Source organism: Betta splendens, chromosome 3 (assembly GCF_900634795.4).
Source record: "Betta splendens chromosome 3, fBetSpl5.4, whole genome shotgun sequence".
NCBI lineage: Eukaryota > Metazoa > Chordata > Actinopteri > Anabantiformes > Osphronemidae > Betta > Betta splendens.
In genome coordinates, this window is record NC_040883.2 from 7,112,303 (window position 1) to 7,137,772 (window position 25,470).

Genomic DNA, 25,470 nt, shown 5'->3' on the forward strand with positions numbered 1-25,470 from the left:
TGTCTATTAATGTTGATCCAAAACCACTTGACCTTGCTGACCTTAATATTTTGTAAGAATGTCTGAATACTGAATTTCAAGAATACCGCAGATCAATTTCCATTTTCATGTACTTTATTTACTAGACAAGGGAATTTATTTTGGGACAGAGCATGGGGAGCCGGTTCAGCCCCAGGCGACAGACCTCAGTGATGTGTATATCAGAGAGGAAACGCTTTGCTTCATTTATTGCTATTATTCATTTATCTGCAAAATACCTAAACGGAGGCAATGTCTGTTTTGCTCATTTGACTTTGCGCCAGCTTTCCTGGAGGCGGAGATGTTACAAATGACACACCTCAAAGGGTTATAGCACACTGCACCAGATGCTCCTAAAAGGCCTATGTGCTCACTCCAAATCTCTGTAAAACAGAAAAAGTGGCACGACAACCACCTGGAGTGATAAAATAAAGATGCAGGCTTCACGTATTAGCTGGGAACTTAACACTGGAAGTGGTTCTTAGGCAGTGGTTTAGTTACATGAAAGCAGGCCCACTTTCATTCCGTTTTCTTTTAGCCATCTCAATGAAAACTTCACTGGACAAAATCTGTTCCCAAGTGGCCAAATATGTGTGAAAGTGGAACTAACACTGTCCTAATGTCAATTTTTGTTTTTCAGAAATGACCAAAGTCAAAGTGTTTTTTTGTTTATTTTTTATAGATGTATTATATCATTATTATTATTATTATTATTATTATTATTATTATTATTATTATTATTATTATTATAGGATCCATCATTGTTAGTAGTGAAACTGTGAAGGTAGCGCTCACCAGATGAGGTTGTCTTTAGCTAATAGTGTCCTAAAATAGCTATGAAAATGCCTTATTCTGCCAACTATGAATCCCTGAATAATCAATTTCTTTTCTTGGCCATCCTTGTTAAGTAGAAAATCTGTCCCCCTCTCTACCACCACCAGTGTATTCTTATTTAAGCAATCAACAAGCCACTTCGACACACAGCTAGTTTAATTGGATGCTGCACAGAGCATTACCATTCTCGTTGCCTAGCAATGGATTCTTATGCCAGTATTGCTGTCTTTGTGCATGTTTTGTCCAAAATGGCACCAATAATTACTTTGGAATTACTACCTTCTCCCTGAAACAACTAGCTCATCATTCGCTGCACGGCTTCTTGCCTGGCGGGCGCTCTTCCTGAATTGACACGAATTGATACGGCCTCGTGGGCTGGTGCGATCCTGTACCACAGACTGTATGAGTGAAATATGCTAGCGTATTCCATTTAAAGGATAATGACATGTCGTGTGTGGTCATTTGGCTCTGATGATTACAGAAGCTTTGTGGGTTACTGAGGCACCTGCTCGCATCAGCCGTTCATTGTATAAAGCTGGTGCGCTCGGCTGTTTTCCCACTAATTAGTTGTCACTGTGGTGATAAGTAGTTCAATGCCTAATGATATATTTGCTTTTGTGGTGCAAATATGGCAAGATAAGGTCCTTTTTTCATGGCCACAGTGTCTACAGTCACTATAGTATTAAAAAGAAAACCAGGTTGAGAAATGCTAATGACATTGTTCACTCGTTAAGAGGAATTGTTTTCCTGAATGTTGTAAATCGTAAAACTTCAAATAACTTACTTTCAACCTCTATTCCTAAAAGTCTATATGTTATTGACTGAAGGAAGGGGAGCAGTAAAAAATCCTCAAATGTGAGGACAAACAAATACCTGGAAAACAAGAGTATAAGCACGGAACTGTTGTGAATGCACTGTGGTTAGAGACACTGGCTGGAAAAAGCTGATAGTAGCAAAAGAGATTACAAGCCATATGCAGCGTGTCGCCGCCAGGTTTGTTTGCTGGAGAGTCCAATAAGGGGGCTAAATGAGGCCCTGACACCAGCCAGGAAACAATTCCACACTTCCTTTTGTTGGCAGGGCTGATGTAGTGGGGTCAGCCAATACAATACCGTGGGACTGTTTACAGTTATGACACTGTACGGAGAGTCCTGACACGGCCCTGAAACAGCCCTCATCCTCCTTGGACCACACTAATAAAATACCTTATTGTATTACTGCACTGGTAGATGAGAACTGAGGCACATAAGGCGAGATGAAAACCTTGCCCTAAACAATAAATAATAGGGAGCTTCACTGTTGGATGTTCTGAAGACTTTTAATTAGAAGGTCTTTGTTGCTACTTTCTGGGTGGTGGGTCATGTGACTGGCTGTTGATTAGTTGATCCAGTTAACTCCCATAATTAAGATGCATTTCTCATGAATGTCCGGATAATAAATCCCAAGTTATAGCTAATGTTCAAAAGACATTATTTGTGAGACAATGTGTAAGTGTTCCATTTTAATTCTCCAGAGTTACTCAACTTGGTTTTTCCTAATTCAAATGAATAAAGACGAATGTGCATTCACAACATGACTGGATAATCACTGAAATTACACATTTTGAATGCATCCGCTGAAAAACATAATGCAGCTAGAGGTGAGATCTCAACAATAGGTGTACAGCAAACAGGAGGTACAGTATGCCAGAATTAGCAAGGCTCATAATTACATTACAGGACTCCCCCCAAAACAGCAGGCTTATAATGTTTGATTTTAACTTAGACTGAAGCCTAAACTGTCATTTGGTGGCAACAGTGTGAGTGTAGAGTCGCTTTTGTAAATCTATTAAGCCTATATTTTCACAATTACACAGTATATTCATTAAAGTGAGGCTACTATCTATTCTATGGCTAAATGGCACCAATGGCAGTTTAAGCAGTTTAGTAGCACGTCCAAGGCTAATTTATCCTAAACCAGCAGCACCCAGTTTGCCTTCAAAAAGTCATTCTCTCGCTGCCTAAGCCGCCCTGTGAGGCTCCAGCCGGCGCTGCTTAGAGGAGCAGGTGGTCACAGCAGACAGAGAGCCGAGTTTTGTAGTACTTTTCTTTCAAACTATTCATGCTCTCTGACTCAGATTTACTTTTCTACCCCTCCTTTCCTCTCCCTCTCCCTCCACATCTGCACGACCCTATAGACAGTGGCAGCCGAAGGGGCTGTCATCCACCAGATGTGTAGCGTGTGTGTGCCTTTTCCTATTTGTCCCTGCACATTCACACATAGCAAAGTGCCTGCAGCTGAACACACTTTTATTTAAATGGGATCACTATGCACTTATGCACGTGGACAGGGGAAAGGAAGTTCAGTAAGTGGTGACTCCTTGAGCAGAAACAGACTCTGCAGAGCTTATCAAAAAATGAAAGCAGACATGCAGTGAGGTATTAAAAGAAACCCTCAAAACACCAAACTACTGCAACCAGGATTTTCTTAAATCTGCCACAAAAACTTAAAGTTTATATACTTAATCCCTAAACAGATTAAATATGAATTAATAATTTGCTCTGGTTAAACTGTAACAGGCCAGGGAATAAAATTACATGCCATAAAAAGATACCTGCAGTGTAATATGACATGACTAAATCCTGTCTGATTACCTTAAACCGCGGATTAGTTTATTCTTCCCATAAGTCTAAGTGACAGTGATACACTCTGTGGGCAGAGTGAGATGCAGTAAAACAAGAACAGAGTGATTTCTCCATTCACTGGTGAAGAAAATGGTTCCTCTACTCTCTCTTAGTCAACTTGAAAATTGGTGACATTAGATATATGTTTTGATTTGGTTTCTAGCTTCCTAAGTTTTCCTTCTGAAACTTTGTGGGTTCCACTTCTGCAAAGGTTTGAAGCAATGAAGTGATAAAAACTCCTGTGAGGTTGTGGTTACATTAGGAGGTCAGTAGCTAAACAAAACAAATACACTGCTGATAAAGCAGTAGTTTACCATAATCCTGAAATGGCAGGACTACATCTTAACTGATCTAATTTCGACTTTTCCTGAAGAATGAACGCACACCCAGCCAGATATCAACTATTGGATGGTTACTTGTGCATTTTGTGATCAGACTCGTGATTGTAAACGGGGTCACATTTCAAAGTCACAACTGGTGGGACTACAGTACCATTAATTTGTAGTGGCGTGAAATTAAAACACACAGTCTATCCTGTTCTTCCGTAGTGCTGAACAAAGCATACATTCGTACTGCTATGACACTGCAGATTACGCTGGAGACTTGGAAAAAAAATTAAAACAGGGGGAGCATTTGGAACAGGGGCAACAAAAGGCCACAAATACAAATGTACATGCACATGTTAGTGCATTTGACTGATTTTACAGTTAACTGTTGATAGTGGGACCAAATATAACTGACTAATATTATCAAAACATTTAGAGAATCAGGAAGAGTCGAAGGTCAAAAGTGGATGTGCAAACCTCAGGCCCTCAGGTGGCACTGACTTGAAAAACAGGCTGGACATCACTGCATGGGCTCAGGAACACTACCAAATGGACGTTAAAGCGAAGTCTTGCAAATAATAAGCCGCATGTGAAGACAATTTACAAACACAACTGTGTTCTCTGCTCAAGATCATTTCAAATGTCCTGGTTCTGGCCAAATGGAAAATGGCCAAACTATTCAATGGTCAGCCGAAGAAGATTTTTAAAAATCATTTTGGAAAACTGGCACATATCACGTGTCTTGTGGACTAGGAAAGGGAGGTGCATTAGACCGTGTGACATAGGAGGCTCAAACATTTAATACAGTAAGGCTTCATCAAAGTATATTATTACTGGAACATACAGTCTGCTTCCACCCATACGTCCAGGCAAGACAATGCAAAACACCATGCTGCATCCATCAACAGCATGGCTTCACAGGAGAAAGAGTCTGGGAGCTGAACTGGAAATAAAAACACCTGAAGAATCATAAAACTAAATATCTAGCTGTAAAAAGCAGCAAAAATGTCTACTCTTAAAACACCAGCAACTACTGTAGTCTCCTCCCTTCCCAGACGAGAAGGTGAGATGATGAACAATGGTACTTTAAACATCACACTTTTCCAACCTTTTTAAGATGAGTTGCTGCCATCAAGTGAATATTTTCCACAAAAGTGTAAAACGTGCCAGTTTCAACATCTGATATGCTTTTTATGTTCTACTTTGAATAAAAGGTGGATTAATAAGCAACAATTTGCACATCATTAAATTCTGCTTTTTATTTACGTATTGCTAAACACTGTTAATTTAAGATTATATCAATTTGAACTACCAGTAGTTCATGTTTTAATTTCTCTGCAGCAGTTCCTATGGCCTTGAGACTAAAAGGGGTTGCCTCGGTGGAAGGTGAAAAGTGTGCTTTGTTTCACATTTAGCTAAAAGGCATATTTTGAGCTTTTCAGGCCATAAGAACACCACTTTTGAGACAGGTGTATGAAATGGTGTTTTCAGACTCACCTGGCATGAACACATGACCATTCTAGTTTGTAGACATGGAAACCAGCCAGACACATTGAGAAAAGTGTCAAACTACGCTGAGAAATGCTGAAAGCCCTTGAAACAGCCCAATCAACACTAACATCTGAAAGGACTTAAGAATGTCTGGCTCTGTGATTGTCTTCACTGATAAGTACGAATTTGACTGTTATTGATTCATTTAAAATTGTTGTCCTAAGATGAAATCATGCTCAGAATGAGAAAAAATTGGTTCAGTAGGTAATTTCTGCATAATGATTGAACATAACTGACACTTTCCTGAGTCATCAAATTTCCAGTAGCTCTAACAGGACTATTTAGCATTTAAAAGTAAAATATACATTCACAGTTCCATGCTTTAAAAATATGTTCGTTTCTCATGGTTTGACGCTGGCTAAATATCAAAGACTCACCAGCATTGAAGTCCCTGTCGAGGTCAATGAAAGCATTAGAGTGAGGGACGCGCAGGCTAACACTTGAATTCAGTGCCTTCACCCATACTGGCATCCTAAACAGATGAAAACCATGAAGGAGTACTGAAATAACAATATCCAATTTTAGCAAAATACTATACATATAGTAACATTTTAACAGTAATTAGGACTTTGACAGTCACATTACCTTTTGGTGAGATAGCAGACTTCACTGGACTTCTGTTCCGTGACTCCAAAAAGATCTGGGATCATATCTCCATTAAAACTGCAGAAAGAATTTGTTTCTTAAAATGTATTCAGCATCATTTATTAAAACCTACTTTGAGTGAACACTTGATGAGGCATATTTTGTTAAACCAGCGATACAGCCCTGTAGCACCCCTAAACAAAAAAGGCTGTAAAGCATTAATTCAGCTATAATTTTATTCAGCTGACATTCAGCTGCCATTCAAGATACTGTAAAAAGTATGAATGAAAAAAATTAATTTAGTGCACACATCTGTCATTGCTTTGTTTCACACAACTACAGTAAAGCTCCAACAATGTAAAATGCTGTACGCATTTATGTTGAAACCAGAAATCCTGATACTTACTCCATCACCAGTGGTTGATCTGTGAAGGTCTTATTGAGCTTGAGGAACCCGCCCATATCTGCAAATACACAAATCAATGAGTTAACACACCCTAACCAGCACTGGGTCTCAAGATAACATTGAAAATCAGTGGGATGGTTCAACCCAAGACAAACAGTAGCCGAATAAGTGATGAATGTTTAAACTCCATCTATTTGGCCATCAGAATGTCAGCTGTAAAATTTGTCTAGTATTCTTTACTTCGACTGGGCATTTCCCCCTTATAATTTGTATTCAACAGGGGCCAAACATATTACAGTATTTGTGCTACATTCATGTGTACCCAAGGTCATGTTGTTTCCCCAAAAGACCACAACAGTGGTCACAGGGCTCGTCTGTGTCGACAAAGTAAGAAGAACATCCATCTGAGAGTCTCCATCATAGTCTCCTGGGACCACACTGGTGATGATGGTGTCACTAAAACAGAACGAATATTAGATTGGGCGTGAACATCAGAGCTTCTATAAACGTTCCCTCCTAAAGTGTAAACAAAGCACAGTAAAAACAAAAAAGAATGCGGCAGAAGTAGAGCAGTAGGAGTCACTTACCGTGGAAGGACGTCTTTAGTAATGAGCATTTGGGGCTTGAAGTAAGGTGCTTTAGAGTCGGCTAAGAATATCAGCACCTCCAACTCTGAAAGAAAAAGAAGCAAAATAGCAATGAAGGACATATTACTTGAAAATGCTCTGTGTAACGTTTTCGTTACACACGTTACGCACAAAATTTAAAGGTTTAGCAAGCTAAACCTTTAAATCACTAGCGGTGAAATTTCGTATTTTTTTCCAGACATTCCTAAGTTACAGTTTAGCCTCGGACATGTAAATAACCGACTCAACCTGTCCAACAGTTTATTAAAAATAATAAAAGGTCGAAAGAATAACGATAACAACTTACGCTCTCTGATAATGAAAATGTCAGTCTGTTTATCCGAGTTAAAATCTCCAAACGCCGCCACTGTCCCATTATTTTTGCCACCGAAAAGGTCGGTCGTTACATCCTGAAGAGCATATGTATTATACTGTCCCAAAAAAATAAACAAAAATACTAAAATACTGGACATAAATAGCCCCATCCTTCTGCGAGTAGAGCTCCTTACAACAACACTTCCTGGTTTACGGCAAACTCATTTACGTCAAAATGAAATATCAGTTGTTTTTGTTTAAATAACAGACTATGTCAGATGCCATTTCGAATGTAGATGCACGATTTACTTGAAAAATGCACAGAAAGAGAAAATAATATTTCAAATGTGGATAAATAATGGGACTATGGCGTTTTCTTTTTTACGTTAGTGTCGCGCTCTCGGGTGGTTTGACAGCTGACAGCAGTAACAAGTTATGGAAAGTTAGCGCAACCTTAGCCGGAAAACACAAAAGCTGCTTTTCAAAATAAATACTTGACACTAAAAAAGATAAAGAGCAAGTAAAGTGGGTGTATTAAATGAATCCCATAATACCTACAAATGTCAAAAAAAGTTACATTTTAAGGAATAATTTGGCTTCTAGAAATTCTCACGCTTATGTTGTCCATGAAAAGATTGTGCTTACATGAAGATCACGATTTTATTGTTTTATTTTGAAAGACCGTGCCGGAGACTATTAAAACTTCTTTCTATTTTGACACAATTTAAACATGGCGAGCCTCGCAGATGTCGGTTGGAAACTCCTGGAATTCAAAGCCCGATCAAAAAGATCAGGTCTGATTCATTACTTCGCATGGCATCGTGAAGTGTGAGGCGCCACATTGCTTATGTTGTGCCCGTGCTTGTGTGTGACATGTCTGTTCGTTGAAGCCTCTGAACCTGGTGAAAATGCCACGTTCATTTGTTCACCGCAGTGACGGTACAAACGTGAAAAGGTCAGAGGTGTAGCATAAATGTGCGGCTATTTTAAGAGCTTCTTGTCAGGTCTCCTTTGCTGTTCCATCCCTACCGTGCTGTGGGCTCTGCATGAGGTGTCAGTGTTATGCCCAGGGCCCGGTGTCGGATGGTGGACGGCCAGAACCTGCACTGGTGCACTTAAATTCACTGGGGACGTTCCAGCAGATGTCAAACAATATAAGTATAGAGCATCACAGTGGGAACAGCAATATTTCTTGTGATACAAATAAGAAAACTATATTATTATTATTATTATTATTATTATTATTATTATTATTATTATTATTATTATTATTATCGTTATTATTATATGTGACTATGTTATTTTAAATTTCCTCACTCTGGGCACATTAGGCACAGTATACAGTACAAGCTTCAGGATTTGTGAAGCCTGAAATGATTTCTTCTCTTTATTTTTGTCTAAATTTTAACCTAAGGCATAATCAGATTATCACACAAACCTGATATAAAAAACTAGATAAACAAAACAAACAAACTAGATCTAAATCACGTGTGTGTGGCATAAATAAGGATTGTTGATTACTTTGATTGGTAAATTACAGACAGGTTTTTCAATCATATAGATGTAAGTGTAATTTCTTCGTGTTATTTTAGGTAAAAAATTTATTACAGTTAATAATTTATGCAGAAATGGAAAAGTCAGTGGCTTCACAATTTCAAGCAATATTGAAGTAACAGTGACTACTCTCATTTTATCCATTTCACCTTTACTAAAAATATATCATATATATGTTATATTTGTATGTGCTGTTTTCATCACTAGTTTACAGCTATGGTTGTTTTTTTATATGCGAAAGAACAATAAATGCCCCTAAAGTACATTGCAGCAAGTTATACTGCTATTCATCTGGCAGCTATTAATACACTAGAACAGCATTTAAAAAGCAGTATGATGTTTAAAAAAAATTTCCTCATGTTTGCATTAGCCCATAGAGTAATTAATCATCACTGGGTTTCTCTCAAGGGCTCAAATAAATTCCATCACTATGCAATCACAGTGCATTGTAATTTCTCCAGTGGCATGTTGCTTATGCTCATCATAACCCCAGGGTGTAATTCACTGTTGATTCATGCACGTCTGAAATCTAACTCTGTGCTACTAACTCCTTCCTGTGAACTGCTGTAGATTTGTGATTTAGCTGAGAGAGACGATTGGCCTTAATTGCACCTTGTGACAATGGCCGGTTCAGTGGCTGCGACTGCCCGGCGTCAGAAGGTTCTCAGACTCGGTAAGTAGTGGCAGAGGTTCAGAAACAACTGTGCAGTCAGACACACACAACGGTCACAGAGAAGAACAGTAAAGCTGGTTATTCAGAATAGTTTTTTCCAGTATTTTACACGAAAACTGTTTGTGTTGCCGTCCAGTGAACAGATATGCTTATTATTTTTTTATGGTCTTGAAAGACTGTAATACAATTAGTCTGGGATAATAGCAAAAGAAAACATAGACAACCACATTCTGTGGGGACTTGATGTGAATCTGCCGTTAAAATGAATAAAATGTAAATTCATATTTTCATGTTATTTATTTATTTCATTTGCTGCACGTTTTACAGACACAGAAGTGACACCAGATGAATGCACAGTATTAATGTCTTGTAGTATTCTGTGCCCCGTGTAAGTGAAGTTAATCATGGGATTATTTAAAACCAACTGCACGCAGTCTAAACAAAGTCACCCGGTCGCTTGTGTGATCTCGTGTTAGAAATTAAAATTGGAATATTGGACTTCCTTTATGCTCTTTTAAAGTGTTATCTTTTTTTTAAAAAAAGAGATGAATTTCCTTTGTCCCCTGCAACTTTTAAGTTGATGGAAATTATGCTAATTTCCGTCAGAATGTGAATTTTTCCGCACCTGTGGTGTTGACACAAGGTCAAACCTATTAAAATGGAAATCTCACCAAAGAGAACAGTGTGTGAAAACAGAGAAGGTCTAACAGATGCGGGGGGTTTCCCTCCAACTCTGACTCCCTCTCCGCTCTGAGGACAGTGTTTGGAAGTGTCTGCTGAGTCGCATTACAATTTGACTTCCTAGCTCAGGGCATGAATGTTGTTTTGTGTGCTGAGCTCTTTGTGAACTGCTGTAAAAACATAATTTACTGAGGCATTGTTTCTTTTTTTTTATCATGTCTGTGCTTTGTGTTTTCTGTTTATTCACTCAAAATCTCTATAGTCTAGACATTGCTATGAAATATTTCACAGTTCCTTATTGATTTTATCTTAGACTTATTCAAAGGCATTACATTATTAAGCACAAATGGGTTAAGGGGTAGAGTATTTTTCATATTATATCTTATATGTGCGGTAACAGAGCTTTTCCTCCCCAGGTTCCATCTATGAGCCTCTCAAACTGTCCATTCTCCAGCGCGACGATGAGCCTCTGTGGGAGAAGCTGGACCGATACTACAACGCAGGTACAGTAAGCGCTGTGCCTGTACGAGGCCTTTACCGCCCAGCTTCAGGGGAGTCCGCGAGTGAAAGCAATTTTTTTCTTTCCATCGCGCACTAAGCGGAGTTTAATTTCATGCAAAGGCGCTCAGACCTCGCTCGACGTCGTCTGGCCGTGTTTGACAGCGTGGAGCTGGCGTGGTGAAGCGTAGTGAGTGGGCCTCGCTGCTCCGGAGGCTCTCATACGGATTAGTCGGGGGGTTTATTCAAGGGTAAGAGCCTTGTCACGGTAAGATGTAGAAATTCCTGGGGTTTCCCATATATGGACCAGAATGTGGCTGAATGTAGACGGTCCTGACTCGCCAGGATGGGTTCCACCGGGTCGAGCTGCTGCAGGTCAGCGCTTGAAGGAGCACAGTTGTGTCTGTGTCCTCGTGTATCGCTTTCTTATTTAGGCTTCATTACTTTTATCATTGCAATAATTGCTCTTCATTTTGCACTCTGCTGATTCTGTTCACATGCCGCTGTATCTGTGATGTGCACCATAAACCAATGTCCGACTAAGAAGAAGCTGCAGAAAGCGCCGCGTTGCGTGAGGCAGAAAATCAGTCCAATCTGATTCTGCAGAGCTCTTCCGAGATCCGTCATGTGAAATAACAATTAATAAAAATGTTCATAAACTTAACGCTCGCACCGAAATAAGAGCTCTTCTCTAATTGGTTAAAAGCGGGAGCCTCAGCCAAAAATCCTTTCAAAGGGAACGCGTCCGCGCTGCTGCCAGACTGGGCTAAAGACACGTTTGACCAGGATCACGCCGTATGATGAAGAATGCTGTCATGCTGCTGTATGTGTCAGAGCAGAGTGTGTGTTCAGTGTGGTCATTTTTCTCACTAACTTTGAATCAAAACTTAATAGTACGTTTTCTATTCGACACAGCTCCTGACACAAGCTGACTGGAGGCTCTCATCACGTGAAGTTCCCCTAAAAAACGTCACAACTGCACATTTATTGTGAAATGTTCATGTGTGTGTGTGTCAGCGCATGGTCGGTGGGTATCTATTCGTTAGGCTACACGTTTGTGCGTTTAGAAAACAACACTAGACAATGAGCAGGGCTTAGTGTGCAACAGGCTTCGCTCTCTATTTGCAGCTGTCTCGCCGCTATCAGACCTGCGCAGAGTTGCCCGTAGCATCAGCTGCGTTAAGACCCCGTAGATTCCCGCAGAAAGCGCCCCCGTCAGCGAGCGCGGCGCCGAGCTTGTTTAATTGTTGCGTTGGGTGGCGGCTGCGAGCGCCGGTCCAATTCGAGCAGGGAACAAAGCCAACATTGTTATCGGCGGCGCCCAGACCTGCCTGCCAATATACCTGCTTTCTGTGGGTCTCAGGGAGGAGAACGGGTGGAGAGGGGTGAGGCTGGGGTGACAATAACACATATCCCCCTTTTTGTTTCTTTGCAAAGCTGCCCCCAGCTCACTTGAAGGCACCAGTATTAGGTCCGCTACTGTGATAGAGGACTTGTTTTCTGTTATCTCTCTCTCTCTCTCTCTCTCTCTCTCTCTCTCTCTCTCTCTCTCTCTCTCTCTCTCTCTCTCCTCCACGTTCTCATTCCCCCTGCACTCCATGCTTCCTTATTTATGTGGCAATGTGGGCACACTCCACTGACTCGCTGCTTTCTGATAGTACTGGAGGCAGACAGCGCTATCGCTCTGCCTTCTGGCTCCCAACGATTAAGCAACGGAGAAAATAGGTTTTTATATTTCTCACTTCTATGCATTAGGCGCGTGTTCCAGAAATCTAAGGTTATCTGGGTTGTTTTTAATAGCTGATTCCTTTTTTTTTTTGCCCTTTTCATCTTGATTTTCCCACTTTTTCCACTCCATTGCCTGAGCTTTGGCAGCGTCGGTCCAATTCAAGTCATTCTGTCATGTTTTAGCGACTGAAGTGCTCAAAAACTGACCACTGTGGAACTTTATCAATATCGCAGTAACCAACGTTTGGAGATTCTCTTTAATGAAACCACTGCAAATGTAGCAATCTCCAATGACTTGGCCTTGTTTAGAGTAATACACAGTAGGTTATATCATAGTCTCGTTTAGGGATTGCTTGGTTACAAGGTGCTTGATTTATAAATACATAATATCCTTGTCATAAACTAGGGACAATGCATTTGCTTTTGATTCAACTTGAGCTCAGATGTTCTATTGCTGGAATCATTACACCAGCGTCAGCAGGAGTAGACAGAGAAGTTATTGCTAAGACTGGGTTGAACGATGAATATCACACTTCGTGGATTTCCATATTTTCCCGTAGCATCTGCGATGGGCTTGTACAGATATCATCTCACTCCTTAGAGCCTATTCTCTTTCCAATCTATCTCTCGCTATGTTTTTTTTCTCTTTCTCATCATCTCCTCTCATTTTCTCTACCCCGTCGGAGCAGTGAAATGGCCCATTGTAAAAGAGCAGACTGTGTGCGTCTGAGACATTAGCTGCTGATTTAGTGGGACATTAGCTTGATGGATGGCTAGGCAGAAAACTCCCAACAACAGTTGATTTGCATCCAGAGAAAGTTTCCGTCTGAGACGCAGGGACGTTCGACGCTCTTATCGGTTTTGCTCCGCGTCTAATAATGACTTCCGTGGCACTGTTTACCGGAAGATGAAACACAGAGTCCTTCGCTGCCGCAAATTGATTGATCCCAGAGCACCTCACCTCATTCTAATCTGACTTATCATCAAGACAGAGCTCATTCAGGTGGAAGTTTTATAGAAAGACATTACCAGATTATACTAACTAGTGTGGCAGCGAATGAAAAAGGAGGAGCCTTTCTAGGAAAATAAAACATTGGATAATTGTTTTCATAAGACTATTTTATTCCAAGAATAGTTTAACTCTATCCCCAAAATAATAACTCCTCTCTTCACTCACTATTGAATTTACACATACAAGAGCCATGATAACTGTTGATGCCCTATAAAAATTCATGCTGACTCTATTGAATGGTTTTCTTCTTCTATTTACATTTAGGTCTGTTTACTTCAGTTTTTAGATTACTGTATGCATGTTCTCCCCTTCTCTTTCTGGGGTTTTCCCTGGGTTCTCCAGGTTTCTCTTGCAGCCTGGCGACTTGCAGTCAGGTTCATTGGAGCCTCTGATTTGGCCGTAGATACTGGTGGGTCAGTGACCTGTCCAGGGTGTCCCACTGATAGCTGGGACAGCTCCAGCGCTCCTGAGACAAGCAGATGGACGGATGGACGGATGGACGGATGGACGGATGGACGGATGGACGGATGGATGGATGGATGGATGGATGGATGGATGGATGGATGGATTATGCTAGGTTTCTGGATGGATGGATGGATGGATGGATGGATGGATGGATGGATGGATGGATGGATGGATGGATGGATGGATGGATGGATGGATGGATGGATGGATGGATGGATGGATGGATTATGCTAGGTTTCTGGATGGATGGATGGATGGATGGATGGATGGATGGATGGATGGATGGATGGATGGATGGATGGATGGATGGATTATGCTAGGTTTCTGGATGGATGGATGGATGGATGGATGGATGGATGGATGGATGGATGGATGGATGGATGGATTATGCTAGGTTTCTGGATGGATGGATGGATGGATGGATGGATGGATGGATGGATGGATGGATGGATGGATGGATGGATCATGCTAGGTTTCTGGATGGATGGATGGATGGATGGATGGATGGATGGATGGATGGATGGATGGATGGATGGATCATGCTAGGTTTCTGGATTAATGGATAGATGGGTTTCTGTGAATGTAATGTTTATCCTGCCTTTCCCACTGGCTGTCAGTGTTTAGTATATACTTAACGGTTCTGTCACGTGTTTGTTCACCTGTTTACTCTCAGCTGCCTCTATGCTCAGAGTGTGACCGCTTCCACGTGGAGTTACCATAAGTCTATTCAGTATGAGTCAATTGAATGAGATTATTAATATCAACATGTGTGTCAAGTGAGCCCTTCTTTGCTTCTACAGGCAGGTGGCCTGATTCAGACCTTCATTAATCTATTTATCTGTCTGATATTGTGATCGCTGCTTTCCGTGATCGCACACAAACAACCCCCGTCTCTGCCTCGGTGCACGTTACCTTCACACACACTCCTCCCTCTCCTCACACACACTCGTTTCCTCTCTTTCTAATTCCGTCTCCCTCTGTCCGTCCTCCTATCAGTTGCCTTCCCCGCGTAACAAACGACACCGCGGAATGGATGTCCCCTTCATTTGCGCCGGCATAAAGCTCCAATGAAAAATGAAGTGATCCCTCCAGACAGATTAGTCATCGGCGAGGGGACCTCTGCAGGAGAGGAGAATATGTGCGCGCGTGTTTGCGCATGTGTGCGCGAAACAGACAAATTACTTTCCCAGAGGCCGTCTGTTCGAGTATGTAATATTTCAGAATATATTATTGGAGAGCTGCGATCTGTTCGCATTAGGAGCTTTCATCCATTGTTCTGTCCTCGGCGGCCACTGCTGAGCGTGAACTGTGGTGAACCTGAACCGTCTTAGTTTATCTTCGCTTGTCCATTTAAGTCAGAGACGCCGCTTCCAAGAAAACGACCTTGGTCAGTATCCGCTGTAAAGCTCTGCGCTCGTTGGCTGAATAATTAACACCCCCCCCCCACACACACACACACGTGAGCTGATGCTGGAGCTGCGAGGCGTTCTCCAGTCATAGCCTGTTTCAGTGAAACCACACTTTCAGAAGTCTGCCTTCTTTCAGCATCTTAGTGACGCCGTACAGCAGTGAAGCAGAACTCAAAACCGGGGGAAAAGTATAAACATCTAAATAATTAACAGGAAGCGTTTACAGCCACGCCAGCAGCTCTGTGAGGCTCCACGCACGCTTTTTCAGCACTTTGAGCCTAATGCCCGCGTGTGGGCAGGCGCCTGATGAGGTATTCAGTCAAAAATCTGACTGAAGAAACCTTCACTTCAGCGCTGACGTTGCCTCGATAGTGGAAAAAACCTCAACCACACACATCACCATAACTTGTTTTATGTCAGATTTAGTTGGAAGATCTGAATACAACAAAAGGGGTAAATGTTAGTTTATTTGAAACCATAGCTTGAACATGATGTAAACCACAAACAACTGTAGTTTCTTTCTCAGACAACTGTGAAGGAACATGATGTTGTATTTATCGTTGTGCAACACAGGATGTTTCGACAGGTGATGTCTTCATTTCACACTCGTGCAGAAATAGCGTATATAATATAAATACGTATTCTTGTATATGAGTGTTTGTACTGCTCTTATAAACAATTCGAGGTCAGTTTCACATATGCTCTGGATGATACTCTGACAAATCCACACACACTCATTGTTCTTGTCCCCTCGGCGTCTGCTGAAGTATGGAACAGTCAGTCTTAATTGTGTCGGGTTCTGAAGTGTGCTGAATACTGCTATTCCTCATAGAGTTCTTGTTTTGCTTCACCGTGTCGCTGTTCGCACTTTCCATGTCAATATTCACACGTTGCTCCACTTGAATAGACGTCCATCTGCTATTGCTCTGACGGCGTCTACAGAACTGTGCTGTGGGTGTGCACAAACTGAAAGAGCGCCTTTGTTGCATGACCATGTGCTCACTTTTAACTGGGGGGGGGCTGATTGTCGGGCACTTTCATTAGCGCAAACTATTTTTCTTCTAAACTGATCCAAAGCTAGAAGGTTTAATTGAATTCATCTAAACATATGCATATGAGGAAGTCAGAGGAAATGATGAGACCGTGGCGGCAGCTGCAGCCTGTGGAGGGTCGAGCCGGAGCCCGTCTCCAGGAGCTGGTGAAACACTGGGTTTCTACACTTGCAATAACTAAGGGAGCGAGAGGGAGAAGATGCGTGTAGTCGGCTCCTGTCTGACTGAGGCGCTGCCGAAGTGATGCAGCGAAACAACGGGAGACGTGACACGCGAGCGTCTGAGAGCTGGATCAAGGAGGCGTCTGGTGCAGGTTGACTCTGGAGCGGGAGTGAACGCACAGAACGCTGAGATCATGGAACGGCGAGCGAGCGTTGTTACAAACAGCCCTGTCAGCAAAGAGCGGCGCGATGATATCAGGCCTTTAGGTTGTTTGTCTGGGGAGAGCGTGCACCGGGCCGCACGCGCCGCTGAAGGAGTCCTTTTTGTGCCACTTCAGTTGTTTTGTCAAAAGACGGATGGAGCAGCGCTCGCTAAAGCCGCTTCCTCTAACTAATGAGTGAATGAATGAAACGTTGGCAAGTGTTGAGCCGCAACTTTTGCTTTCCTTGTCTTTTTTGCAGTCAAGACGACCATTCTGAACTACCAGAGTCCCACCACCGGCCTTTTCCCGGTCAGAACGTGCTCCACCTGCAAAGAGGCCAAGGTCCGGGACTCCCTGTACTGCGCCGCCTGTGCCTGGGCCCTGTCCACGGCCTACCGGTGGGTGCACGCGCGTGCCCGCTGACCGATGGAGACCGATGTGGAGGGAGATTATGGAGAGGGAGAGAGAATAAAGGGAGAGGGTGATCGGAGAAATTGGATTGGGAGGGAAGACAGAGGGAGAAGGAGGGGGGTAAAAATAGAGCGTGCCGCAGTAATGTGACCAGCGGCGGATCCCTGTCATCAGTCATGGCTGCCTCCTATTAGGGTTGTCACTGGGATTTAATTAAGATGATTCTCATCTGACAGGCTTGGCTAGTGCCATTACTTACTTCACGCCCAGCTGCTGTGTATATATATATGCATGTGTGCGCGGGCGAGGGAGGGAGAGAGAGAGAGAGAGTCAGTGACTCGCTCCTTCCACCTTGCTCAGTCTTTGTGCAGTTGCACTCTGAAACGTAGACCCAGTATGTTTGTATCAGCTCTAATTAAATTAGTGGTGCTGGGTCGTTGTCGGGTAATAAAATGTTAGAAGGGGGGACGCGGGGGCTGAATCTGTTTTCCCTCCGCTGCGGCCTCTCATGATGTGATGCTGCGCACGTGAAAGACAGCGGGTTTAATAAACAGGACTCTGCTTCCTGCCACAGTCGATGCGCAAAGTCATGATCAGCGTGCCCTTCGTGCATGTAAAGGATCCAGGAGAACTGAGCCAATGAACTGTCCGCCAGCCGCAGCTGCAACCGGCTGTCCTCGGAACAGCGGCTTTCCAGGAACTGGCTTAAAATGCATGTTTAGAAACAGAAACAGAAGCGGGAGTGAATGATGAATCAAATGTACTTCGCTGCTGTCCAGGCGCATTGATGACGACATGGGTCGGACCCACGAGCTGGAGCATTCTGCCATCAAGTGCATGAGGGGAATCCTCTACTGCTACATGAGGCAGGCCCAGAAGGTGAGTTTGTCCTGCTCTCATGCTACACGGACTGCGTCACAGATCAACGATGCGTTCAGGGCCCGACCACTGGACACGTTTCTTTTTTTTTCATATCACAACAGCTGACAATGAGTCGGTTGCTTTAGTCCTAAGGGCCGGACATCAGCAGTCAGGTCACGCCAAGGCTGCAAATACATGGTCCTCAGCAGACAAATGGCCAGACTGAGTGTATTATGCAGCTTTCTAATAACAACATATGTCCCTGTATATTTAAAAAGGCAGCCTGCTGCAGGATGACACCCAGAAAGCCTTCCCTTGACCTTGACGACCTAATTTAGGGGAGAGCTTTACTGTGTCTTAATTACAAAGCTGCGTTTACACAGTTAATTACACAGAGCAGCGTTTGGCTTCAGCCCCGTCTCCAACACTTAGGGAGAACATGGCATATTTAATGGAAATGAGACACGGGGGCCACTGCTGGGCAAATATCGCAGCGCAAACACGCCAGCTGAGCCCACCGTCGGCCCGCGCTGTGGTTCACGGGGAATCGAGGCGCTTCCCCTCAGAAAGATCCAATTATTTCGGCAAGTGCACATATTTGCTCCGTTTGCCGTCATATGAGAAATTGTAAAAGTCCCCTCGTGTGTTGGTTTGATTACTTTTCGCAGCCTCGCTGGGGTGAGTGCAGCTACAGGATGTGGGAGAGTAAAGTCATTTATCAGGCAACTCAAAGAAATGTGACACTTTTGGGTGTAAGTCACCTCATGTGCTCATTTACAATCAAGGTAACGTGTGCCACACAGAGGCGAGCTCACAGCACTTACTCATTTTAGTCTTTGGGATAAATGAATTGAGCTCAGCGAAAAGTGTAATTTGTCTAAGACTGTAAAAAATTGCTCTTGCTATGGATGTTCACACACACACACACACACACACAAACACAAACACACACACACACCAGGCTACAGTAGCACAGTCACCTGTTTGGGGCAGCGGGCGTTGAGGTGTCTCGCCGATTTAAACCTCGTTTTGGTGCATTGCAGCACTTGAAACAACAAGCAAGAGCAGAGCAGAGACACTTGACACGGTGTCAGGGAATCAGAAAGGATCAGAAAGACCTTCGTACGAAAAATAAGCTGCACAGAAAGCGCGCCGGCAGGTGGCTGCCGTCGGGCAGGTAGCTCGCTGTCTCTGCACGCACGCACACGCGCAGCGTTATTAGCCGCTGTGGGAGAGTAAGAAGTGGAACAGTTTCAGTAAAAGTGGGACAGTGGAGAGTCTCCACTATGACCTGAGAGAGAGAGAGAGAGAGAGAGAAAGAGCAAAATAGGATAATAGGAGCAAAGAAGGGAGGCTGAAGTGACAGACAGAGGGGGAGAAGAAGAGGGAGAGGGGGAGGCGGGTAGAAGAAAAACGCACAAGGTAAAAATGGGACAAAGGGCCAATTACTCCTAACTCTGCGTGACGAGGCCGTCAGCACAGCCGTGATGTGGTGTGTCGCTCAGCCGATGGAGCGGAGTCGCACGAAGCCACCGACAAACGGCCGAACAGAGACACGCGACGAACGCGGCGTTGAGGGGTTTTTAGGAGCCGGGTGGAGGCCCCGTAGTCGCACACATGGGATCAGACCGGTGTGCCGTGTGCCCCGACTGCTTGCGGGCTCTCGCGCACAGCCGCGCTGCAGGGGTTACGCAACTTAAGTGCTATGAAATATCACATTTCATGTGTTCATGGCTGCGACTGTGCCGCCGGTGACAATACATGTCCTCTCTCTCTCTCTCTGTGCCCTGTTTGCCCTTGACCCCCCCCCCCCCCCCTCTCTCTCTCCCTCACTCTCTGCCAGGTGGAGCAGTTTAAACAGGATCCCAGCCCCTCCACGTGCCTGCACTCCGTGTTCCATGTGGACACCGGCGACGAGGTCCACACCAACGAGGACTACCAGCACCTGCAGGTCAGCCGGCCGGCCGGCGGGCGGGCGAACGAGCGGGCGAACGAGGCAGCCGCCGACTGCAGCGGCCACGATTTAAACGGGCTCTGAAACAACTCGCTCTGCAGTCGATTTTATTGACAGGGGTCAATTCGGTGTGTAATGTTTGAGGGGAGACTGTATTTCCGCTGAAAGGTGGCCGATGCATCGAGAGCGGCTGATGATGGGAAATCAAAGCGGAGCATAAAGTTACTGCCCTGTGACAAAGACAAAGTCAAACATCATCGGCGCCGCCTTGAGCAGACGTAACCCTTTACTGCAAGTCAATTTCCTCCTCGGCCGTTATTTCTTTTTCTTACAACTTTAGCATGAAGTGAATTGCGCTATGGATGGTTCCAGGCCGATGCTAAAGCTCACGCCTCGGTCGCTGCGCGTTGCAGGGAAATAAAAGCCAAATGACAGCCATTTCCGTGACGCCACCTCATCCGCTGTCTCTGTCGCCGCTACAGATCGATGCTGTGTCTCTGTTCCTGCTCTACCTGGTGGAGATGATCTGCTCTGGGCTGCAGATCATTTACAACACTGACGAGGTAAACGGCAGCGTTGATCAGTTCTGGGAGTTTACTTATCCTGATTATTGGCCTGTTCAGTCCATTTGCAGTAATCATTGAGACATCATTTTGTCTCATTTAATTAAATATTGAAGAAAAAGGACTTGTAGGATACATTTCATGTATTTTCTGTCTGCTACTTTACAGCATATACACCACAATATTACATTGTTAGTATTTTTATTTATATTGCTTTTATTTATTTAATGGCCTTACTAGGTTGACTCCTATTATTTTTTTCTATCTACTGCTATGGCTCATTAATTTACCACATGCACTGGTAACAAGTACAAATACAGTAACAAATACAGTACTTGCAGAACTGCATGACTGTCATTCAGGCTCGAGTATTCTTCTCATTTTATTATAAATACATTAGCAATTAACATGTTTCCATTAGCATGTCGGCCTCATTGAATTTAGTATCAAAGCTTTATATTTATATTATTATTAATTTTTTAGACATAGGAAGTTATAACCTGTGAAATAGAGTAATTCCTATGTCAGAAGTTTAATTGAGGCAGTTTGTGTATGAAGTGTCAGTTCTGAGTTTCTTCATCTCCTGAAACATATTTTCAGCTGAGGTTCAGAGGCTTTTCTTTGTCACGAACACCAACTTGTAGCCGTTGTTCAGCTGTTCTAAATATGGCTGCGCCTCGTGTTTCCGGCAGAACACTGCCTCCTAAGTAGCAACTGTGATCGTGGGAAACAGGGCGACAGGATTCGCCTCGTTATTCTGAACAAAAACAGGGCCTGTCTCGGCGTCTGAGCGGGTCGTACGTGGCGAAATACAGAAAAGCAGCTTCACGAAGTCCAGAGATCACGAAATCAGAAAGAAAAGGAACTGAGAGTAAGCCGAGTTCCACCTGCGAACAGCGCAAAGGAGCGTTGTTGTGCGCGTGCGACACAAGTGGCCAATAACAAAATCAGGACTCCAATAAGTGTAAATCTAATCTAAAGTGATATAATCCGCAAAGGACGCTGTAAAATAAGGCCAAAAGCTCCGCGTCGCCGGTGAGATGCACCCTGGCGTTCCCCTGAAGGCCCAGAGTGCACATCAGGGGACAGTATCTCACTTTTATAGCATGGCACTCTTTTTATATTTTTGCTGAGACGCTCAATTAACTTTCAATGGGGAGACGTTTAGATGATTTCATCGCGGAGGCTTTAAATGTCCTCCGGAGGATTGAGCGGGTTACATCTTAACTTGGCAGCGCGCGAGCCCGTCCCCGCTCGTCTCGACGTTTCCACCTGCGTCTTATTTCTGTCGCGTTTGCCTCCTTTTAATATTTGCCTTTAAATAAAAAAGAAGGGGGGAAGAAAAAGGCGCACGCGTCAACTAGGCGACGTGGCTGTTACTTTTACACACAGCCTTGCTCGTCGTGTAGCCCTCAGGATTAGTCGGAACTTCATTAATTCCGTTAGTTTTTATCGTCGGCTCATTCACAGCGTTACTTGCTGCCACGGAGTCGTGAAATTCGTGCCGCCGGTGAAGGAATTCATTTGTTTACTAGATTGGGCTTATCTCAAGGAAGCGAGGGCGCGGCGCGAACGATGCCGCTAACCAATTAGCGCGCGCCGGCGTCGCCTTTGTTTACAGAGCCGCCGCCTGTGTAATAAATCCCCATTTTTCTCCACTTCTCACCGCTGATGGCAAACAAATTGACAGTGTTAGTCTTTTGTGAGGGCAGGCCCCTCTCCCCGCAGCTGCCTTCATTTGGAAGTTTAAACAGTGTTTAATCGCTTCCCGCCCGTCCTCGCGCTGACAAACATCAAATGCGCCGAGCGGAGGGGACGCGCGTGCATCCAATCGACTAATCGCATCATGGCGGCGTTGTTTATTAGCTGCTGGCTAGCGGCCGCCGGAAGCCGAGGCCGGAGGCCGCATTGCGGCGTCTTCCCCTGCGCCCGGTGCCCGTGGACGGACTTCTTCCAGGCGCCATCTTCAGTCTCGCGCAGGATAAATTGGAGAAACGGCGTCGGTTCGCCCTCGCGCGTCTCGCTGTGTTATTTATCGTTCACGGCAGACGGCGTGCGGCTCTCGCAGCAGGGAGACGGAGCCGCGTTTGGCCGGTGGGCAGCGACGTTCATTAAGATACCACGGAGATACTTAAGAAGTCCCCCCTCGTTAATCACTCCACTCATAAAATCCCGAAGAAGCGGCCCCGCAAACACGGCTCTCTCTTCCTCCAGCCTCCTCGCGCCCCGTCGGTCTGCTTATCTCCATCTTCCTCTCTCTTATCGCTCAGCTTTTTTTCCTCTCGCTCCCCGTTAGTCCTTTTAGATTAACTCTCCCATCACTCACACGCGCGTGCACACGCACACACGCGCGCTGCTACTTTCAGGTCTTTTTAATGATTCACGGCCTTTAAGTCACCGCACATTTTATGGCTGCTCGTGCTCCAGATGTGCCTGTTGATTTTAACAAGCCTCTGACAGACATCTGCTTTGAACCCGACAATAGAAGAAGTTGGGGAGGATTCACGGATGCAGCTGTGCATCTGGAATAATGGGAGCCGCGCCGCGATGCTGCTGCGTGTGAGGATGCGCCGTGCGTCCGCTCCGCCTCTCGTCACGGCGACGGGACAGTAGCGCTTTAACCCCTCGTGCTTGTTGTGTCTCCAGGTGTCCTTCATTCAGAACCTGGTGTTCTGCGTGGAGCGGGCCTACAGGGTGCCAGACTACGGCATGTGGGAGAGAGGCAGCAAGTACAACAACGGCAGCACCGAGCTGCATTCCAGGTCAGTCGGAGTTGACGAACCCACTAATTACTGGTGTAAAGTGTGCGTCGCGTCGCGAACAACATGGCCGCCTTGTCCAGCTCTAGGCGGGCGGACCAGAAAGGCCGGCGGCGGAACCGCACAGGACCTTTTCCTTTAGATTCTGCGTGAGGGAGTGATGGAAGGGAGGCGGCGACCGCACGAATAAAGGTGAAGGAACCTTTATCAGGCATCCTTTATCTTTGAGCTACGATATCATCTGGGCACCTGACAAAGCCCACGTCTTAAATCTTTAAAATAAATGAATTGGTATTTCATCTGCATTGCCTGATTCCGATCCCAGTTGGGACACGAGTACAGTTGCTATGGTTCACGACACGTACGCGCACCGTGACTATCTATGACCTTCTGATCTCGGTGGGTTGTGGAGGTCCCATCCTGTTAATTCCTGTGAGGATGATGGGCGCGTTGAAATTCGCCACCGTCCTCACACTGAGGGCTAATGTGAGTTCTTAGCATGTGCTCCCACCTGATTATTATCCAAGGTCGAGTCGGCCTCCCACTTCTCCCACTTCTCCCACTTCTCCCTCAGTGCTTTTGATAAAGATCCCCAATTTCTGCCATTGCTTATCTCTGGGAAGCATGTTTCTTTTTCTCTCTCTCTCTCTCACTCTCTCTCTTCAACAATTCAAGTCTATCGGCAGCCGCTTGCCAAGATATCCCCAAGAAAAGATAGCGAATTCAATGTAGTGAGGATCCACCGCGTCCTCCGCGTGTTGTATTTCCTCCCCTCGTGGTCATGCTTTGGATCCCCGTAATCAGCGCACGGGCTTATACATGTCGTTGCGTAATGCCAATTAGCATGCTGTATGCAAATAGCGAGCTGTGTCAGGGGTAGATTCCATGTAAACAAGATCTGTGTGAATGATTAAATTGAGCAGTCATTCCTACTCTCAAAGTGCCAGTGGGCAGATAAAGCTCGGTGGAAATAGACGGGAATGGATGTTTTCATTTTGGCAGAATATTCATTTGTCCATATCAAATGAAATGATTCATTTTGTTTGCTTCTGCCTCTTGTTTACCATCACAGGCCAATAAATGTACTGGAGCTGTGGGGGTTTTAAGTGGTGCATCTAATTTTGAAGCATCTGGATTTTTTTGAAATGTGTAAAATAAGTTGTGATGCAGCCATTAAACACAGGCACATTTTGATCAGGAACTTATTCGACAGTGTTGGTAACTGAAACACAGATTTTGAAGACCTTGATTTTGAAAATCCGCTTTCAGAAAATCTGCTCTGGTGCAGAGTTTACAATGGACCCAGAAGAATCTGAGCAATGTGAATGATCCAAAGCAATTAGTAGTCGCCCACCTATGGAGCATCTTCCCTGCTCTCAGAATGTCGCTGTGCTTTTAGGGCCCGCAGTTAGTTTGATGCAAGATAAATACATCATCCAACAACAAAATGAGCAGCTAGTTTAAGACCACAGTGAATCTATCGGTGATTAAAGCGCTATTGCACATACCTTCACTGACTTTGGGTGAAGGTGAGGGTTTTTATTTCTAAATAAGCTGAGAACTATATGGAATATGACCTCACCTTGGCTGCCAAACGCGGCACTGTACTGTATGTAAATACTGTATATTTGTTTTAAGAGAATATTCTATGTCTCCAGCTCAGTTGAAAGCACCATTTCATCATTTGGAATTTTATTTCTCCCTGTCAGCTGAAACCGTTGCATCACAATGTTGTTTCGGTCCTGGTTGCTGGCATCATTTTTTTAAATTCCTCCTCCTGTTTCCCCACCCAGCGCTGCGTCTCCTCGCCGTTAGGTGCTCACAGCCATTGGTTCATGCTTCCCTGATGGAATAAAACACATTTTGATAGTTAAGCAGATCTGCCAGTCATCTCCATGTTTCCATGTATTTCATTCCTGTGGAATTCCCTGATTACAAAGGCAAACACGGTGATAGTGAAATAGACTCTCGTGTAGTTTGTGTGGAACACGCCGTGGGTTCCTTGTTTTTTTTTTTTTTAAACGCTCCCTCATCTACAGCCCGATCTCGGGAGTCTTCATCTTTATTGAATCTTAGCCATTTCAGATTAAAGCCTGCTTCTTTTGCCCTTTATCAGTGGGAAGACTTATTGTTTGACACATTGCCTCTATCAAGCAGCTAAT

General features: G+C 44.2%; 2 protein-coding genes across 6 annotated transcripts in view; one reads left to right on the forward strand and one right to left on the reverse strand.

Moving 5' to 3' along the window:
- The window catches only part of itfg1 (integrin alpha FG-GAP repeat containing 1), an 85,652-nt gene extending 78,095 nt beyond the window's left edge, over window positions 1–7,557 (reverse strand). Inside the window, exons 1-6 of one of the 2 annotated variants that reach the window (XM_029143749.3) lie at window positions 7,317–7,553; window positions 6,971–7,055; window positions 6,706–6,839; window positions 6,384–6,441; window positions 5,978–6,055; window positions 5,770–5,864 (exon numbers count right to left, since the gene is read on the reverse strand). In XM_029143749.3, the coding sequence (XP_028999582.1) occupies window positions 5,770–5,864; window positions 5,978–6,055; window positions 6,384–6,441; window positions 6,706–6,839; window positions 6,971–7,055; window positions 7,317–7,494 (628 nt within the window). In that variant the 5' untranslated portion in view covers window positions 7,495–7,553. Of the gene's footprint in view, window positions 1–5,769; window positions 5,865–5,977; window positions 6,056–6,383; window positions 6,442–6,705; window positions 6,840–6,970; window positions 7,056–7,316 lie in introns of both variants that reach the window. The other variant, XM_029143750.3, reaches the window with a different exon arrangement.
- A 446-nt stretch (window positions 7,558–8,003) lies between these two features.
- Window positions 8,004–25,470, forward strand: part of phkb (phosphorylase kinase, beta) — a 61,660-nt gene continuing 44,193 nt past the window's right edge. For 2 of the 4 annotated variants that reach the window (XM_029143797.3, XM_029143796.3), the window contains exons 1-7: window positions 8,044–8,118; window positions 10,649–10,735; window positions 17,020–17,158; window positions 17,951–18,050; window positions 19,876–19,983; window positions 20,469–20,549; window positions 23,196–23,311. In XM_029143797.3, coding sequence (XP_028999630.1) covers window positions 8,055–8,118; window positions 10,649–10,735; window positions 17,020–17,158; window positions 17,951–18,050; window positions 19,876–19,983; window positions 20,469–20,549; window positions 23,196–23,311 — 695 coding nt within the window. In that variant the 5' untranslated portion in view covers window positions 8,044–8,054. Of the gene's footprint in view, window positions 8,119–9,448; window positions 9,552–10,648; window positions 10,736–17,019; window positions 17,159–17,950; window positions 18,051–19,875; window positions 19,984–20,468; window positions 20,550–22,774; window positions 23,109–23,195; window positions 23,312–25,470 lie in introns of those variants that run through there. The other 2 variants (XM_029143798.3, XM_029143799.3) reach the window with 2 other exon arrangements.